The following is an 18,878-nucleotide window of genomic DNA, read 5'->3' on the forward strand; positions in this document are numbered from 1 at the left end:
CCTCCCTGCTCTGAGGGATGGGATGTGACACCAGGCTGCAGTACTGCCCATCAGTCAGCCCGGCGACAGCGGACCCCTGCTGTGCCATATATATAAATATATATGCACACAATATCCATACATGCATACATCTCGCATGCATATGCATGCATGACAAACAACGCGAGCTCTGGAGGAATTCAGAGCCCGCATATTTTATCTTTTACGGCGTCTTCCTCGCAGCAGCAGGCACTCACCTCCTCGCCCAAAGTTGCCGAGGTCGTTGGGTCCCCCGGAGCTGCTGTTGACGGGCAGGCTGGTCGCCGGCCAGGAGTCTGCTAACCAGGGGTAGCCGGGGTCGCTGGCGTTCAGCAGGCCGGGGCGGCTGAGCGCAAACACAGGATGAAACGCCAGATTAAGCACCCAGTGTGAAATTACATGAGAACAAGAGGTTTGAAGGAGAACATTCCCAATCACATGGCTTCAGTCCGCATCGTGCTCCTGGACTGAGGAAATAATGAAAACAACACCATAACAACGATCAGAAGACATTATGAAGACAAAAGACGGAAAAAAACACATGTTCAAACACTGTATTGTACACAAAATAGTGTGTTTCTGTGCGATAAGCTTTGCCATAAGCCTCCAAAGCTAATAAAACACTCCTGCAGTCTGGGGAAATATTGCTCAGATAATTTTTTTCCCTGCAAAGTTGGAATTCCTCCAGGCAAACACAAGCCTTTATTTCTCTGTTACTCCTGCTGTGCTGTTGTCACATTGGAGGAGTTATTAATGCGAAACTGAGGAGACGTGAATGCTTGCGTTTGCTCCGTGCACACACACACACACACACACACACACACGTGCAGCAGCACACGCTGACAGCCACATGTATGCGCTTCCTCACTCATTAATATCAGCCGCATTCTGCTGCGCTTTCCCATCAGCCCCTCGCAGGGATGTCCAGACAGCCTAAATCTTATCTGACGGGGACTCGAACCATGGCGCGGCGCGTGCGGGACGCCGGCGTGCGGGGGGGGGGGGGGCAGTTCCATTTAACAGGTGTTGCGTCCCTCCTGAGGGGGCGAGAACCATAAAAGCAGCCATCAAGACTTTAACCTGTCACGGGTGACTGCTGGGAGCCCATTAGGGCCACTTTACTGTACAATCACGTCCGAGCCTCGTTACCATGGGTAACACAGATGGAGCTAAATGAGAACGGAGGATGCAGTTAAACGGCTTTGTTTATGTGTCAGTCCACCGACACTCCACCTGCCAGGCAAATGGAGTCAAGTGCAAACAAACTTTGAATATAAGAACCGCGTGCAACAAAGCAGAAGTTTGGGGACATAAAGTAAGTATATTTAGAGGAGACGGGAGCAGGAGGAGAGCAGCAGCCATACCGGGCCGGCTGTAAGCGGGGGCTTTCTGTCTGGGCTCCAGTGGGGTGATGTGTTGGACGCCGGAGTCGAGCCCCGAGGACAGGGGCAGGTAATGGGACTGCCGCAGTCGCTCTGCGCCTCGGCTACAGGTCCTAATGAGGAGAGCCGCTCCACAGAGGGGGGAGTCCAAATGAACTGCAGCCCTGGCAAGCTCAGAGCCCTGGCTGTGGGTCCTGAATGCCAAAACAGGCCCTCGGGGGAGACAAGTCATTCAAATTGATGGCTGTGCATCAGACACATGCACTTTTATAGGGTAATACATCTCACCCTGTCCTTCTCCCTCTGTTACTGGCTGCCATTTTATCCCTCTGCCATCACTCTCTCGCTCTACACCATCTTTCTTTAACCCTGTTTGCCTTCATTTCGCCCCTGTGCACCTCTTTTGTTTGCGCCGCTCGGCGCCTTTTGTGCGCCGAGCATCTGTCAGCCCGAAAATATCCACCAGCTGACAGAGAAGATGACATTGTTCTCTTCTGTTGACTCCAGCAAGACTGTACACTGTCAGAAGTAAAAGAGCGCGGCTTTGTCTGGTCCCCCGCTGCACCCCCCCCCCCCCCCCCCCCCAGCTCATCATCTGAAAGACAAGGAGCTGACAGAGGAAATGGCTGCATCGTCCTTGTATTCATCACACAGCAGTACTTCTGCTAAGGATAATTAGAATAAGACCAATTTCTACTGCAGGTGTTTGTTATATGTATATACGAGTGTGTGTGTGTGTGTGTGAGACGGCGGGGTAATACTGGGGGTGCAGGCCTCAGGTCATATGTCTAATGAAAAGTCGACACCTAACTTTTAATCCCTGTCCGAGGCAGGATAGATGGCAACCTTGGCAGAGGGAATTTGATTTGGAGTGTTTCCTCTCGCTGTTAGACATTTCAGTTACTTGTGATGAGCAGGAGGGAAACCATAAATACTGCCGCAGACGCCTGACACCCAGCCTCCCATAAATAAGCGCGCCGGGAGAGATTAATTCCAAAGCAACTTCATAAATCAGCTGTTTACGGCCTCACCAGACTGCTGAATGGAATCTGGATTAAAAGTCCAGACATTAGCCAACACTTAGAGCCACGCAAAACACAGATTACTCCCTAGATTAGAAAACACGCCGTCATTCGGATCCTGGGATGTAAAGGAATCTCCATAGCAACAGCGAGAGCGAAACCTGTTCCCAGCCCGTTCTCCCCGCCGACAGCGGATTGGCTTTGCTAAAATATTGATCAGTGCCAAGATAGGAAGTTATTACTACCTTCTAATTACCATCTCCCTATTGGCAGGGGGATAACGAATGAACCCTTATCGGCTTTTATCAATTTCAATTGAGCAGCCAAAGTCAAATTGTCCAGGTCCACCAATCTGGAGCCTATTCATCTTCCATGAATCATTTATTTTGTGATCGATTAAATGTAATTGTTCAGTCAGAGCAATTTGGCAGCAGCCAATGAGAAACCGGAGACAGACGTGGCTTCATTTGCTATTGTCTAATTAATGCAATAAACATCTCATGCAACAAATGAACACATTTTCCTGAGATGCTGTGCTGCACATTGTGATTCTCGGGGCAGATGGGGAAGTTGTAACATCTGGGATTTGATGGCTCTGGAATAGCAAAGGAGACTCCATCCTATTGCGAAAATTGTGAAAGTCACTGCGACTGACTAAAGATATGAGAAACATCGAGCGGCAGAAACACAGACATTTCCAATCCCACTCGGCGGAGTGAGAATCGAGCCACTTATGTGGAAAATTGAGGGAAAAACACTACAGCAGAAAGTAGATGAGAAATAGCATGGCAAGTGGCGTGGCTAATTCATTAAGAAATTGCTGGCAGCTTGCAGAACAATGCGGTGCGTCGCGGCGCCCGGCTTCACGTAAAGAGAAAGGGGGAAATTGAAAAAGGTATAAATATAAAAACACCAGACTGCAGCGCAGACACAATCCCAGAGCCCAGAGACACCCGGGGTCAGCTGCAGCCGCCGTCTCTGGCTGAGTGTTTGAGATCTGAAGCTTTTACCCAGTCAGGTGTGATAAGCAGCAGATCGACGGCAGCCGGGCTCCTCCAGGGAGCCTCTTCAAGACCCGCAAAAGCTCAGTAACCGGTGTCATTGAGATGCGCCCCGTTCGGCTGGGTGGGGGTGCGACGGGGTACCTCCGCACACCTCTCCCCCGGGTAATTATTTTTACATTATTACATGTGCTCAGATCCCAGCCGCCCACGCAAGGTGACAGGCAAATTTATCACCGGAGAGGGCTCCGGGGTTGCCTGTAGCCGGCGGCGGAAGATAAATGACAAAATAAAAGTACTCTCTGCTTAAATTGTTTCTGTTAATTCTGCTGAGGAGATTTATGAGTTCATCTATGGATGCATGGATGGAGATGTGGCAGAAAGCTGTATTTGCACACCGCTCCACACTACAGGTACCGGTCATCTATCAATCCATCAGTCATTTATCAGGGTTGCAATCACAGCGCCGGTTTCACGCTTGACTGTGGAGAGCAGGAAGGGCTGCGTGAAGCGAAAGTGACGGGAAGGTTTTCCCGGACGAGGGGAAACGACGACGACTCACCTGCCATTGCTCATCAGACCGCCATCCACCCTCTGGAACGTCACTGCAGCCACAGAGGAGAGACAGAGACAGAAAACAAAGCCACATATGAGCTTTTTCCAGAGTAATATTTAGAAAACCAACCAGGATTTGTCTTGATATGTCAGTTTGAGGCGTGCAGTCGTTTTTAGCATCGACTAATTTGCCCTTCCATCTGACTTCAGCAGCGATGCATTCCTCCGTTGCACAGCCAGATGGATGATGGATTCTAAAGGGTGCAGATGTCCGTCTGCATCCTCTGTCTCTCGTGATTATTTTTTTCCTTTAATAGTGCGGTGAAGAATACCGCACATCGCTCCGCTTTGCATAAGTGGAGACGTCATGTGTTCCTCAAGGACACGGCGCCTGATGAGAGGCAAAACTCATTTCATCTTCCTTATTTTGCTTCTGAGTTAGTATCAGATTTGTGATTAAATCGCAGCCAAAAGATGATTAGAAAAGGCAGAGGGCTCATTAATCACGCCGGGTTTTCTATCTGCAGAGGCTGCGTTAGAGCCGGTCTGGCTGGCGGGGCTCCCCGGAAGCCGTGCATGTGGCCCCTTCCGTTCCGGCGATCTCCAGATAACAAGCGCCGCTCTGCTAAAACTCCACGGCTGCGAAGCATCCATTTCATCTCCGCCGAGATGAAAAGGCAGCAGGAAGAGTTCTGGGTTCATAGGAACTTCAATGGATCACAGGGAACACAAGAAAGCAGCAAGAGTTTTGGAAACCACCTCATTCCGACGAGGGGGGGGGGGCAGGCAGGGGGGAATAAGGAAGCTGGTCGCCTGAAGGAAAGCTGTTAGTAATTTGGCTCATTTGTTCCACAGATGGAGATTAAAGCGAGAGGAAGGCTGAAGATTCCTTCTCTCCTTTCTGCTTCAGTCAAGTTGACTCAGGAACAAGCCCGGGCACGGGGAGGAGCGAGGGGGGGGCCGGAGGGGGGGTTCCACCGGGCGACAGAACCAGGAAACTCCCACCACAGATTAGAGGGGCTGCGAGCAGGACATTTTAATGTCTCGCCAACAGAGCCTGAGCTCACTTAATCCAATTCTCTCTCTCATAGCCACAATTTAGGGATTTAAAAGAAGAAGAACTGAATTTGGATTTCATCTCGCCGGTATGTCGGAGCAAATGAGAGTTTATTTACAACATTAAGGCTTAAGCTGCTCAAAACAGCGCAGGTGGAATTAAAAGTGTTCGGTGGGATGAGACCGGCGCTGCAGGTCTGTCGGTGTGAAATACAGCCCCGGCTTCCGTTTGTCTTTGTTCCAGCAGCAGTGAACTGGCTGTTTGAGGGAGGACTGACAGGAGGGGCAGGCGGCGGCGGCGGCGGAGGGAAGGCCTCTGAAGTCCCTATCTGGGCTCGGGCACATTTCGGGGCTGCTGCGGAAGACTTTCATGTTAGCCGGAGTGACGCGGCGGCAGGGCCGCGCTTCTCGCCTCCGTCGCCAAGATAAGCACTTTCCCCAATATGAGCGCCGATTAATCCCCTCTAATAAGTATTTGTCGGAGGTGGGAGGGAGTGGGCGGGGTGCCATCAACATACGAGAATTCCATCAAATATTATTCCGTCTGGCAGTGAGCCCCGGCGCCGTGAATCACCTCTCCAAGCGCCAGTCTCAGCAGCGAGACACGGAGCACTCCATACATCCACCAATGGTGGATACAGAGAAGAGCGTCGGTGTGAAACCCTCCAGCCAGACTCCTGCCCAAAACTCCTACACCTATCATCCCTGCTGGGCCGGACTCAGCCGTCTGTGTCCTCTCCGGCCTCTCCAGGCTCTACTGTCATCAAACTACTCTGTCTGTATCTACAACGACCACGTTTAAAGGATCTGTTGAGATTCAAGCCAGCAAGAGGTGGAATAATCGTCAAAATGACACATGGAAAAGTAAATTCATCACAGGAAGCAGATGAGATAAAGCTCCAGAAGGGCTGGAGACAGAAGCAAGAGACAAACAGAGGGGAAAGATCAAATGAATGAATGACCATCCGGCTCACTGACAGACACCAGAGAAGAAAACACGAAACGTTACAAGACAACTCCAGTCTTGGAAAGAAAACACAAAGGAAATGGTTATTTCTGGAAGATGGAGGACAGTCTCTACCTGCACCATAAAAAAACGTCAATAGGAGAGATACACATGAAACAATGGTCACGTTTCACAGGGAGAGAGCAGAAAAGGAGGGATGGAAACAACACAGCATGGAGGGAAAGCAAGGATACAGCTGGGCAGGGGGGCAGGTTTAGGGTTCAGGGCTGAAGGGTCCGGGTCATGGCCAACTACAACCAGAACCTCATCATTAGACTGATTGTCTGCTGGGTTGAAGAGCATTCGTCAGGATGAAACTTCAGTTTGCGTCAGCCATGACCAGAAATCTGACAATCCAAGCAAGATGTGGGAGGAGATGACTCTGGGGTCGGGGGGGGGGGGGGGGGGGGGGGGGAGACGGGACAAATGAACAGTACCTGCAGGGGTGAAGGTGAAGGACTGAACTGCAAAAAACAAGAAGACAGAGAAGTTGTGTGTTAAAAGCCTGCAGAGGTAAGCAGTGCTTTAGGGGGGTCTGCACACTCGGGACGGGGGGGGGGGGCGTCAAGCCGAAAAGTCCCAGAGCGTCAAGAAGAAGCGAGCCCGCCGTCGCCCAGTGTGCAGAGCAGCAGCCAGGAGAGCAGCCGGCCAGCGGGAGACGTGGCACACACAGAGCAACACACACAAACAAGATGGGACCAAAAGAAATGAAGAGTCACTTCAGCAGCATACAGTTAAACACACCTGCACACACTCACACACACATGCAGATGTTTCTTGAACCTCTGTTGATTAAAAAGCGTTAAGCTGAGAGCGTCTCTGAAGTGTTGACGTTCATCAGCTTTTTCTTCGATCTCATTACGTCTGGCAGCCCTGGCAGTGTGTGTGTGGACGTGGTGTTTGATAGTATTGACTGGAGGGCGGTGGTGGTGGTGGGGGGGGGGGGGTTAGTGTGTAGGAGGAGATCTGGACGGACTTCAGCCTCAGTGACCGGGCTGCCCACTCAGCCCCGTCTCCCCGGGCTAATAACAACACTGTGGGTGGACTGGTCCCCAAACTCTGGCCCTCTGGGTAAGATTCAGTCTGACATCTGTCTTCCTGCTGAGCTCTAACACGGCAGCCACTCTGTCCTCAGCACCAGAAGCTTCTACCACGTCCCTGCACTCTGTCTGACGATAAACCACCAAAACCGCTTCGCAAAAGGAAAGAATTCATTATTTTGAACGCTTGAAAAATATCCAGGCATGAGAGCAGAACGAGCGCAGACAAACAGAGGTCGAACCTGCGTAGTTGCTGAGGCCCTTCCTCTTCTTCCTCCTCCAGTAGAGCCAGATGCTGAAGCCCATGAGGATGACCCAGCAGGCGCCGCCGATGCCGGCGATGAACGCCGGCTGCTTCACCACGTCGGTGATCTGCTCCGTGATGCTGTTGTTTCGGTTCCCGTGAATGATCACGTCCCGGAACTCTTTCCCTGCGACAAGCAAAGCGGCGTTAAGGAGGAAAGTTTCCATCCACAGCGACTGGCAGCGGCTCAGGCCAGCAGGTACGGGGGGACGAGGACGAGGACGAGGACGAGGACGAGGACGAGGACGAGGACGAGGACGGGGCCAGATTAAGCTCCAGCACGGCGGGTCTGATGAGTCTCAGCTCGCCTGTTGACCAGCGGAGCACGACACGGATCTGCGGGATGTGCTGTGAAATATAATGTGCAGACTGGAATAGACAAAGCCTAAAAGCTCAGAGCAAACCCCCCAGGTGTGCAGACTGTTTGCTCGGCTCAGGCCCTAATTCACTCCACTGCCGGCAAAACACACCATGTGAAATGAGAGGACAGGACCCTGGTCCGCATCGATCTCCAATCACTGCTCACCTGCAAAGCCTGGTCGACACGGTTCCTTTCAACAATAACAGCGGAAGCACAAAACACACACACACATATATATATATATATATATACATATGGACATGCAAAAAGTGCACAAGGGTCTTTCTTTTTTTAATCTTTCCTTTGCTTTGTAACCACCAACACACACCCATCCGCCCGTCTGCAGACAAGCTAACATATTGTAAGAGCGAGCCGGGGCTCTGCTCACAGAGATGGATTATGTGAGTGACACTGGGGAAATAAGAACATGCTGCAGGCCAAGCCATCAGTTATGGGTCAAATCAGGCACAATCTGCCATAGCTGCACATAAATCATGAGCAGTCAGGCCACATATCAAAATAATAGTGTTTTAGCAATATCATCCATTTGGTAATTCCTTGAATTTCACGAGAACGTTGATAGATTTTTGTTTGCTCGCCCTTTTCCTGAGGTCTGTTGAATTAAAAAATAATCATGCAGGGTTGGAAAGTTGTGCGTTTCCTTCCTGAGCCGTACCGATGATGATGGGCTGAGGCTCGCTCTTCACCCCGACCCCTGCACTGGTGCTGGCAGCCACTTCCACATGGTACACCACGCCCACCTGCAGCCCGCCCACCACCACCGAGCGGATGGCTGCATCCACCGTCTTGTTTACGTGGAAACGGGTTTCGTTCCCCAGACACCAGATCTGAGAGGGGGAGGGAGGGAGGAAAAACAGAGATGCACTTGATTCCGTTTGGCTTGGAATGCGTTGGCGGCGCCGGCTCGCCGGGACAGACCTTGTATTCCTGGATGATGCCGTTCTGGTGGTCTGGTGGAGGAGGGTCCCAGGAGATGCTGATAGAAGTGCTGTTCTGGTTTCCCACGGTCAGGACGGTTACCTGCTGAGGAGGGGCGCTGGGAGCTGCAGGGGGGGGGGGGCGCAAACACAGGATTAGCGGAGAATAAAAACACAGAGCAACAGTTTTCCTGCATTAGTGACACCCGTTACGACACACGACTCCTCAACACACTGTCTGGAGCCATTTTCCACGCTGGACGCCGGGTGACTGAGAGCTGTCAAGATAAGTCGTTACAGGAGGATTTACATGGACTCCAGGGCAGGGCTGACATGACTACAGCCTGTCTTTAGCAATTCTCTGTGATGAATATATCATCCTGGCTGCAGCCCGTCGGATTCGCACTGAGAACACGGCGATCGATCTGCAGAATGACGGCCTGGCGCTGTCAGGCCAGCGCTCTCAGTCGCACTAAGACTTGGGCGATGGGTGGCACGTAGGTCAACGAGCTCATTGGATAAAACGCAGACCAGAAGGAAGTAAGAAGAAAGAAAGAAAAAATCATTTTAGGAGGAGGAAACAAAGGTCTCAGCGAACATATTGACGGGTTCCATCGATCAGCCAGATGAAACTACAGCCGGCAGGTGAAGATCAGACCAGCGCTTCAGAGTCAGGCACAACTTAGTGCGGAGGAGAGACAGGTCCCAGGATTTCATAAACCTCTCTTGTTATTCTGATGGCAACAATCTACTGACTGACCCCCGCAGGCGGTGGGAGGAAAAATAAATAACTGTTGGCCCAACTGGAAATAACGTTTTAAAAATGTTTTCTCATTTCCGCCATGGTTGGCAGGGGAGCGGCGCCTCGGCAGAATACTGACAGGTCAATTACTCCTGGGCTGCCGCTCGCTCACCTCGCCTCCATCCAAAATGGCACGTGTCGCCCCGTAAATCTCTGCTCATCCCTCAGTGCAATTGGCTCCGCCGGCCCCCGGAGAGCCACAAGGCCCTGGCATGGGCCGAGATGAATGGCTCCAATGATGAACCCAGCACCTTGGCCAGATTAGAAACAGTCTACCGGGGGAGCATCTGACCGGGCGCCGCGCTCAGGGCTCTCAAACGCCAGGTGACAAAGAGCGGGATGTGTGAAAGCGTTCGCCATCGGTGACAATGTCGTTCAAAGTTAATGTTATGAATGATTTAACAGCTTATTATCGTGCATATTTGTGCTAAACAATACCCATTTTTCATTAGAGGCCTCAGAGGCTGTGCTAATAGAGCCATTAGCGGAGTGATGTATGGCAGCCAGGAATGTGACCCCGTCTTAGATGAACATGCTGTGCTGTGCCGGCTGATGAGAGAATCCTAGCATGATGCGTTCTCGCAAAAAGATGAAATTCAAGTGCACAAGTGAGCCGTAAGGAAGGAAAGCTGCAGTAAATCTGAGAGGTAAAGAGATTATGCATCTCAGTCTATAGGGAATATGAGTACACATATTTTTGATTTCCCTACAAAAATATAAGCCCCACTTTGCAAAGAAGATAATCCTTCTCAGCGACTTCTAAGACAATCTGTCAGCGGGAATCAGACGGCAGGCAGAGTTCATTTATCAGCCTCCACTGTCCAGATGGAGGATGAGAGAATGTGTGGGGAAGGAGGAGGGCGGCTGCAGCCACGGACACAGAAAAGGAGCGCTGAGCATGTACAGAAAGCGTACATCTGCCCGGACCTGCCTTGGGGTTGCTCTAATTGTGTTAGCTAATGGGCAGCCTAAGTTTTAATCACTCTCCGAGCTGGAGTCCTACATCCATTTATTCAGGCCTCTCAGTAGTCCCGGGGTCTCCCGAGGAGCCTACAGCCATGTGTTTGATGGCATATCAGCCATAACCAGGCGCAGCAGCGAGGCTGTGACAGAAATAGAACGTGGTTGTGATTCTGAAAGACCTGGATGACGACAGAGCAAAGGCTCAGGGTGTTATCAGCAGGGGGAACAGGAGGGACATGGAGCTTCTGGAGGCTGAGGCCAGAGAAGGTGTGCTGGTACGTGTGTGTTTACTGTGTGTGTGTGTGAGCGAGACAGCTGCTATACGATGGCACTTCAACAACTGCGGTGCACACACACTGGCTGGCCACACGAGATACAGTCCCTCCAAGAAAGGGAAAATAAATGGGGCTGTCATCCTGACAGGATGTGAACTGTCTCCTGCATATGCGGGTTTAAATATGTTGTGGCAAGATAGCCTTTGTCTCCGGCACAAAGCGCCTGTAATTGTCTCGGTGTGCCGCTGTGGGTGTGTACCGCGTGTCTTTACTTCAGATCAAATCAGAATTTAATTTAAATTATTAAACGGAGAAGCTGACGGGCGGGCGGTGCTGCGCTCTGCTGGCGGACGCATCTCTGTCCTGCACAGGTCAAACCGCGAATTCATCTCAGGACAGGCCTGTGTGTGTGTGTGTGTGTGTGTGTGATGTGCCACACCGCTGCGCGGCCTTGTCAGAGCGTGTATGAATCAAGCTCCGGGTGACAGATCGCCTTCGCAGGAGGAAGTGTGAGCCGTGTCCGATGGCGGCGCGGCTCTGCGGCTGCCGGCTGATGGATTAGAAGGTGGTTGGCACCAACACCACCAATCATAAACAAAAACCCCAGCAGGAAGGTCAGGGTCGCAAGCATTCACATGCACTCGTGCGCTCTGGTCTCTGGGCATGACGGGTAGGGGCGGCGAGGCCCGTAGTATGGCGCCAGACGGCGGCGTGACGGCGGCCCGAGGGGTCGAGTGTCAGCCGTCGCCAGAGGACGGGCCGCAGTGTGACTTTTTATTTCACGGCTCCTGACATGACGTGTGCGAGGTGGACGAGCGCCGGCTCCCCCTACCTTCCTCGGTGGTCCGCGCCGTGCGGGACTCGCTGTCCATGCCCTGGAACTCGTTGAAGTACGGCCGCACTTTGATCTCGTACACGATTCCCTTCCTGAGAGCGGAGAGGACGACGCTGCGCTCGGAGGACACCTTCACGTCCTGGGTGAGCCACGGCCCGGGCGCCGACAGCCCCGACGTCTGCCGGTACAGGACCCTGTAGCCCTGGATGAACTGGGACTGACGGTCCACCTGAGAAGCAGCAGCAACACGTCAGCTTCCTGAGTTTCGGTGTGTAGAAGCTATGTGGCGCAATTAAGGCCCAGACATTTCCTCACGCACACACATGCACCATCAGGAATCCTGATCCACAAAGGGCCGCTGCTCTGAAAGTTGGGCCCATTTAGCTCGACGGAAAAAGCAGAATTTATGCAGAGGAGGAGCGAGCGCATAACTCACTGTAATGGCTTGTTAACAGTAGAAGAAGTGAGCGGGGGTTTCAAGTGGGATATTAAGCAGCTGTTTTTCGCTGCTGTAGCCCGAGTAAATCAGCAGAATGGATTCCCCGTGTGCTGCACGACTTTTATTAATGGAATGATTTGGGAATATAAAAGCTTTCTCATAGTGGCCCCTGCTTCCTGAAAGGGGCTCTGATTGATTAGGCGGCCATGTTTTGCCCTGATTGTACAAAGCAATCATAAAGCAATGCTTTAGCGGGTCTCGGGGTGTGACTTACTGCACGGGTCAATAAACATGTCAGCAGGAAAAGTGCTAATGTGGTTTATTTGAACATGCAAAGTAGCCGCGCATGTCACCCGAGATGGGAATAAACACCCGCATCTGAATGATTAATGGGACTTTAATCGAAATATCACTGGCACACTGTGTACAAGCAGCCCGGTTTTATGAACCGACGGAAGTAAAAAACAAACCGCTCACACCCTTTTTCTTTATTCATTCTTTCAGAGTCGGATTGTGAGACGGAGAAGCTTCCTCATTATGAGCATGAATGATGGAGGAGCAGGTGTGTTTCCACTCCTCACACACACGAAGATTAATGCATTATCTCACAGCAGGAGGAAAACCCATCTTCAGAACCGCCCGGCTTTAATTCCAGTGTAATTCTACCTGAACTGTGAGGAACACAGTTAAAGGTATGGGAGATTGATGAACAGCCAGATGTCTCCGGCTTTTGATGCTTATTGTGGTTCCAGGAAACCATTTTCCAGCCATTTGATCTTCAGCTACTTTTAAGTCCTCATTTACAATATTTCAAAGCTGAAGTTTTGGGGAACAGCAGAAGAAAATGTCCTGACATAAAGCGAACCGTAGCCTGGAGGAAGTCTCCTCGGTTCAAAGGCGGATCTTTACGATCCCGTTCTGTAAAATCAAAGAAGTGAGAAGAATGCAGAGATGTAGAAATAACCACACAAATCAAAAGAGTCTGCCTGTCTGTGTGTTTCCCCTCTGAAGTGCGTTCGCCCACAGTCAAGGACTGATGGACGGATGTCTGGTGCGAAGGCCAGAGCATCATGCGATGTACTTACAGTCCATGTGACCTGGATGGCCGTGGGACTCAGGACCACCGGGTTGTGCAAGCGGACGATGACCTCGCCGAGCTCCTTCTGGACGTGGCGGTGGTCGACGCCCTGAGCAGGAGGGCTGATGTCTGCAAGAGAACGAACGGCGAGATGAAGGACGGAGACAAGCAAAAGAAAGTAAAATCCTTTCTCGCTTTCTTCTCTGAGGTTTCTCGGAGTTCACACAGCGCTGCACAATACATCATAATTCATCACCGTCAGGAGTGGAAAGATTAAAAAAAGAGCGAATAGAGCAGTCAAATCCAACAAAGGCTGGTGCACTGTGATCACGACTTCATTTGAAAAGGGGGCAACTTCATCTGCATTAAAATGACCCCATTTTCATTTTCCATTCAGGCACATGTCGGTTTTGAAAAAAAGGCAAGACTCGGGTTTGCAAAGTTCTTTAAATATGTGTCTTGTCTGCACTTACAGGGTCCTGAATCAATGACAACATGAGGGAGTGAACCCCGAGCGTGCGGCGCTCAGACAGATTGGACGGAAGATGAATGGACATCATGTGTTTCAACTTAGCAGAAATAGAAAACACGACGCGGTGCGGGTGAAGCAGTCAAGTTATTGATTGAGGGAAAAAAAGAAATCTGATAAAACTCCAGGAGGAAATTGTATTTAAAAAAAAAAATCCTCATTTGGACGACCACAGGCAGTCATAAATCACACGCCGTGCTAATAGGGCAAAACACGGTTAAATAGAAGTGGAAAATCAATTTGTCATCAATGCATGTCATTGTCATTCAACACGTCTATATGTCACTGCGAGACCTTCGCTTCACCGGGACAGAGCCCTGCTGCCCGCCAGGTCCTCGCCTTGCTGCTGAAGCCTGATCACATCCGAGCCATCAGAAGGCTGCGGTCCGTCCAGAGCTCTAATCCAATCTGCCCTGGCTGCGGAGACCGTCTTCTCCTCCCGTTAGCATCATTAACGGAGCAGGGATAGCACTAACGCTGTTACGTCGTCCAAAAGTAGACGAGCTCATTCTACATGACTGCTTCAGTACAGCCTTAATGAGCCGAGCTGAGGTGAAATGTTTGACCGGAGGACGGCTCGGCGGTGTTTCAGTGGAGCTGTCCCACTGGGACCAGTCAACATGAGGAACCATGCGGAGCACCTTGCGTCCGGACGGGCTCGGACATGGGGCTGGGATCGCTCAGGCCCTGGCCGCTCACCGCCCGCACCATGAACAGGTAGATGGTGTTGGGGCGGAGACCCTTGACGGTGTACTGGGTGGTCTTGACGTGGTCGGCCACCGTCTGCCAGCTGTTGCTCACTGACTGACTGTAGTGGAGAGAAGAGAGGGTGATTACAGCCCCGCCCTCGCCCCACATCCAGAGCCGGGCCTCCAGCGAGGGGCGGAGCCTCACCTGAACGCCTCGATGACGAAGGAGGAGACGGGGGACGCCCCGACCGTCCCGGGCTGCCAGGACAGCGACACGCTGCTCTTGGTGACGTCGGTGACCTGGGGCTTGGACGGCGGGCCCGGAAGCTCATTGTCGTCGTGGCTCGCCGTCACCATCGCTCCGCCTGCTTCTGGGCGCACGGGCGGGGAAACAAACCATCAGTGCACTGAGTCCCGAGGACGAAACACAGGTGAAGAATAATGCCGTCCAGCTACCTTTGACCTCCAGGAAAGCACTCCACGACGTCTCACCGCTGGAGCTGGTCGCCACGCAGGTGTAGATCCCAGAGTCTGAAAGCTTGAGAACACAGCGGCGTCAATGAAACTGGTTTTATTCCGGCGAGATTAAAGAACGACGGCTGAACACGTGAGGCCTGACCGGCGCGCACGCTGGCTGAAGGCTGCCCTGTGCCGGGCGAGTGCCTCAAAGTGCTGACGCTAATTTCCTAATGAATTCCATTTTCTCCTCAGCACCCTTCCATCACTCCACCCCCCCCCCCTCATTTCCCCACTGTCCCTCCGACCACAACAAAGCCGGGCTAATTAATTTAGGGTGGGCTGCGGGAACACCCTGGACCGACGACAGCTGGCCCGTCTCTCCATCCCTCTCAGGAACTCGGGCTGTTTGCTGGTTTTTGTCCCCGTGCCGCTCTTCCATTTATTAAATAACATGTCAGTGGTCGCTAGCTTTGTCAAGCGTAATAGGTATTCCACCGAGGCCCGGGAGTGGGGAGAGGAAGACGTGAGCCTTTTAAATTTAATCTACTCTAAACATGTGGTTGGTGTGTGTGTGTGTGTGTGTGTGTCATGCACTCAGACACACTTGTTTGGGCCTCCAGTCTGCAGCTGGAGTCCATCCAGTCCTGCACAGCTGAGCCCAGCTGGAGCTGCTAAGTAATACTATCAAACAGGTTTAAGGAAATCGATGCTGCTGGTTCATCTCTTTAATGCATGACGGTACTTCCTGCTCCATCTTTAAACCCAACTCAGGCTATGGTTGCTCTCAGCTGTACAAGCAGAAACTGAAGGCCAGTGTGTGTGTGTGTGTGTGTGTGTGTGTGAATACAGTGGGAGTTCAGGGCGTCCAGTACCTTGATGCTCTTGATCTGCAGGCTGCCCAGCTCCTGCAGGGACATGCGGGGGTCCTTTCCCAGCAGGCTGACCCCGTCCTTCAGCCAGCTGACGGAGGGGATGGGGTCTCCCGACGCCTGGCACTTCAGCAGAGCCACGCTGTCCACCCCCAGCGTCTGATTGGACGGGCCCTGGCGAATGATCGGCGGCGGCCTGTCTGTGAGCACTGCCGGACAGAGGAGAGCGTCAGCGCCAGTCTCCAGGAGCCGGGAGCGTGACGCTGTTCGGCAGGATGTGGGACCTCTCATAAAGGCCACCGGCTTCCCTGCAGGTCTCATAACGGTGCCGCAGAACAATGAGCACATCCTGTATTTCCAGGAAGCGCGGAAAGAACAGCTGAGTAGCGCTTTTGAGCTTCACTGATGTGGCGCAGAGATGCTAAGTGGTTTCCAGCTCCTGCCGGGGCCGTCTTATTTTTATACTGTACCCTGGACTCTGCGGTGCAGCTTGGCGGTGGGACTCCTGCGCAGTGAGTCAGTGCGGTTCAGATAAATACTTCATTATGTGCAGTTTGGGACACAATAAAAGGTGAATTTGAAGTTGTAAATGTTGGCGAAACCACCTTGTGATACTTATGTGGTGAAGAACAGAGGCCAAGCCTTTACATGAAACAGGAGAAACGTCGGGGAAGAAACTCCGTTTTACATGTCGTCCTGTTCTGCTGCAGCTGGATGCTGATATTCTGATGAACCTCTTTCAAATGAGAAATCCATTTCTTATTACGTGCCAGGACAGCCTGTGGGTCGCTCCGGTGAAACGGGAGGTGTGTCAGAGGTGATCTCTGGGAGATTCGGCGGCGGAGCGCACAGCCAGTTTATATATTTAGAGTTGAATAATGTGGAGCCCCCCTGGCATCGCAGAAGCCACATTAATTAGAAAGTATGGATTAATGATGTCGGACCTGCAGGGGCTAATTACCGAGTCTACCTCCGTAACCTTTTAACACGTTATCACACCCTCACTTCCACCCCCATTCTCTCCCTCGCAGTTACGTCTGACAAAAGGAAGCCAGTCAAGGTAATTCACATTTGCTGCGTTACGCTCGCGCCTCGCTTGGGGTCAGCCGAGCAACAATCCGATGAAAAAAAACCCTCCACAAGCCAGATGTAGTTCATTAATTTTACTTATTTGTTTTTAGTCCACTGTAAGGTGAGAATAAGGGCAAATGTGGTCGTATTAATCAGAGGAAACCCTGAAACTCAGCCAGCACAGGACTCAACACTTTGCTGGGAAAGCTTTGTACTGTACTCTGTCTTGTGTTTTAATGAAATTCATTTTGTCTTTCAGGGGAAAAAAAAAAACCCGTCAGCGTCTATAAATCCAGATCTGACAAATGCAGAGATAGAAGGTGCTGCTGGGCGGAGGGCGGCTGAGCGTCTGATGCATGTGTCGGGTGTGTGTGTGTGTGTGTGTGTGTGTGTGTGTGTGTGTGTGTGTGTGGAGGGAGTGACAAAGGGAGGAGGCCGGCGGAGGCCTTGGCTCTCTGGATCAGGAATTTCTCATTACAGATCTCCTTGAACTCTTCATACCGTCGGCGGGACCCGGGGCAGTAAATCACAAAAACCCGGCGGCAGGCGTAACCGTGACCTCCGCCTGCTCCGCTCCGTCTCCGGACGTCCGCCTGGTCAACGCGCGTTGACACACGTTCTGGCAAACGGCAATCAGACCGACGTGAAAACGCCGGCTGTATGTTTCCTCAGGAACGCGAGCTTCGCTCACATCTGATGTGTTATTACTGCAGATATTTGAAGGACAAACCAATTTTGCTCCGACATCGGACCAAACAGGGAGAAGTGCTCCCGCGGTGCGTTTAATCTTTCTGCTCGCAGGTACTTGAGCAGACGTATGGACGGCCGTCCGTCTCGCCATCGCAACAGCTGAGCTGATCCGACGCTCCCACGCTGAGCGCCGCCGCATATTTCATTCCCGGGAAGCTATTGTCACTCACTTGTTCAATCTCCTTCTCCGTGTCTATTTCTCTCGCTCTCTCTCTCTCTCTCTCTCTCACACACACACACACACACACACACACACACACACACACACACACACACACACACACTTGTGCCTCGCCCACTCACTCGAGCGCTGACCATTACACTTGAAGAAACTCAAGGGCAGCGCATTATTTCCTTTGCAAAAAGAAGAGACGAGGTTTTTTTTTATTAAATTGTGTCAGTTTAAATGAAACAAAATGTGGAGAGTGAAAAACACACTAGCTGAAGGTCACGGATATGGTGGAGCGGTGGATCCTCTCTAATGAAAGCGGGATTTATTCGCGCACACGAAATAGCTAAAATTTCATGGGTAATTGTGCACCTACTGTGTAATTAGAAAAGTGCTAAAGGTCAGACTTTCACTGCAGCTGAAAGAGGAAAAAACAGCGTGGCGGTAAACTCGGTGGAAACGTGAGTTTGTTGATGTTCTACCGAGAGCGCCGCGCTCCGCGCTGGTGTGAAGCGCCATGCTGGCACGGAAGGAGCTGCACGCCGGTTTTCCCCCTCACCATCTGTGACCTCCAGTTGAGCCTTGGCGAGGATGCTGCCGGCGACGGTCAGGGCCTGGCAGATGTAGTAGCCGGCGTCGGCCCGCTGCACAGACGAGATGGTCAGGTCTCCGCCGGGCGACACCGAGAAGCGACTGCTGGGCTGCTGGGGCTGGTTCGGGAAGAGCAGGTTCTGCAGGAAGTGGAACAAACAGCCAATTAGTGGGAACATGGAACCAGTACGACTTGGAAGAATTACAAACAGGCTCCCACACACACACACACACACACACACACACACACACACTGACGGATGGGACTATTAGCACAGCTCCCATCTGAACAGCTCAATCACCAGAGCACAGTTGGGTGATTCGGTTTGAAACCTTTTCTGAGGCCAAACCAGAGACTCAGACTTCCTGCTCTGCTTGGCTCCATGACTACTTCCCATGCTGCCTCACTTCCACCGAGGCTCCTCCTCCTCCCGGCCTGCGGGAGCCGAGCTCCAAATCGATCTCAGCGAGTCTGAGCGTTCCTCACATCTCGTCAGCTTGACCCTGCTCCGTTTCTGTTTGCTTCTCCGACAGATCCAAGCTGGCTGGGTTTAATTACACGAAATCACTTTAATGCAACAAATTATGTGCTTTTATTTTAAATTAGGCTCTAACATCTCCAGCACAGGAGAGAGGCACACTCCATTACACTCCAGTGTGAAAAAGGAGCCTTCAT

At 51.8% G+C, this 18,878-nt stretch overlaps 1 protein-coding gene across 1 annotated transcript in view; it reads right to left on the bottom strand.

The window, feature by feature from the left end:
* Positions 1–18,878, bottom strand: part of robo2 (roundabout, axon guidance receptor, homolog 2 (Drosophila)) — a 146,334-nt gene that overhangs the window by 19,999 nt on the left and 107,457 nt on the right. Inside the window, exons 9-21 of the mRNA XM_030109043.1 lie at positions 18,171–18,342; positions 15,625–15,830; positions 14,750–14,831; positions 14,499–14,664; positions 14,246–14,412; positions 13,083–13,204; positions 11,556–11,787; positions 8,685–8,809; positions 8,422–8,593; positions 7,323–7,511; positions 6,478–6,504; positions 3,986–4,028; positions 237–364 (exon numbers count right to left, since the gene is read on the bottom strand). Coding sequence (XP_029964903.1) covers positions 237–364; positions 3,986–4,028; positions 6,478–6,504; positions 7,323–7,511; positions 8,422–8,593; positions 8,685–8,809; positions 11,556–11,787; positions 13,083–13,204; positions 14,246–14,412; positions 14,499–14,664; positions 14,750–14,831; positions 15,625–15,830; positions 18,171–18,342 — 1,831 coding nt within the window. The remainder of the gene's footprint in view (positions 1–236; positions 365–3,985; positions 4,029–6,477; positions 6,505–7,322; positions 7,512–8,421; positions 8,594–8,684; positions 8,810–11,555; positions 11,788–13,082; positions 13,205–14,245; positions 14,413–14,498; positions 14,665–14,749; positions 14,832–15,624; positions 15,831–18,170; positions 18,343–18,878) is intronic.

This window comes from Salarias fasciatus, chromosome 14 (genome assembly GCF_902148845.1).
Source record: "Salarias fasciatus chromosome 14, fSalaFa1.1, whole genome shotgun sequence".
Classification (NCBI taxonomy): Eukaryota; Metazoa; Chordata; class Actinopteri; order Blenniiformes; family Blenniidae; genus Salarias; species Salarias fasciatus.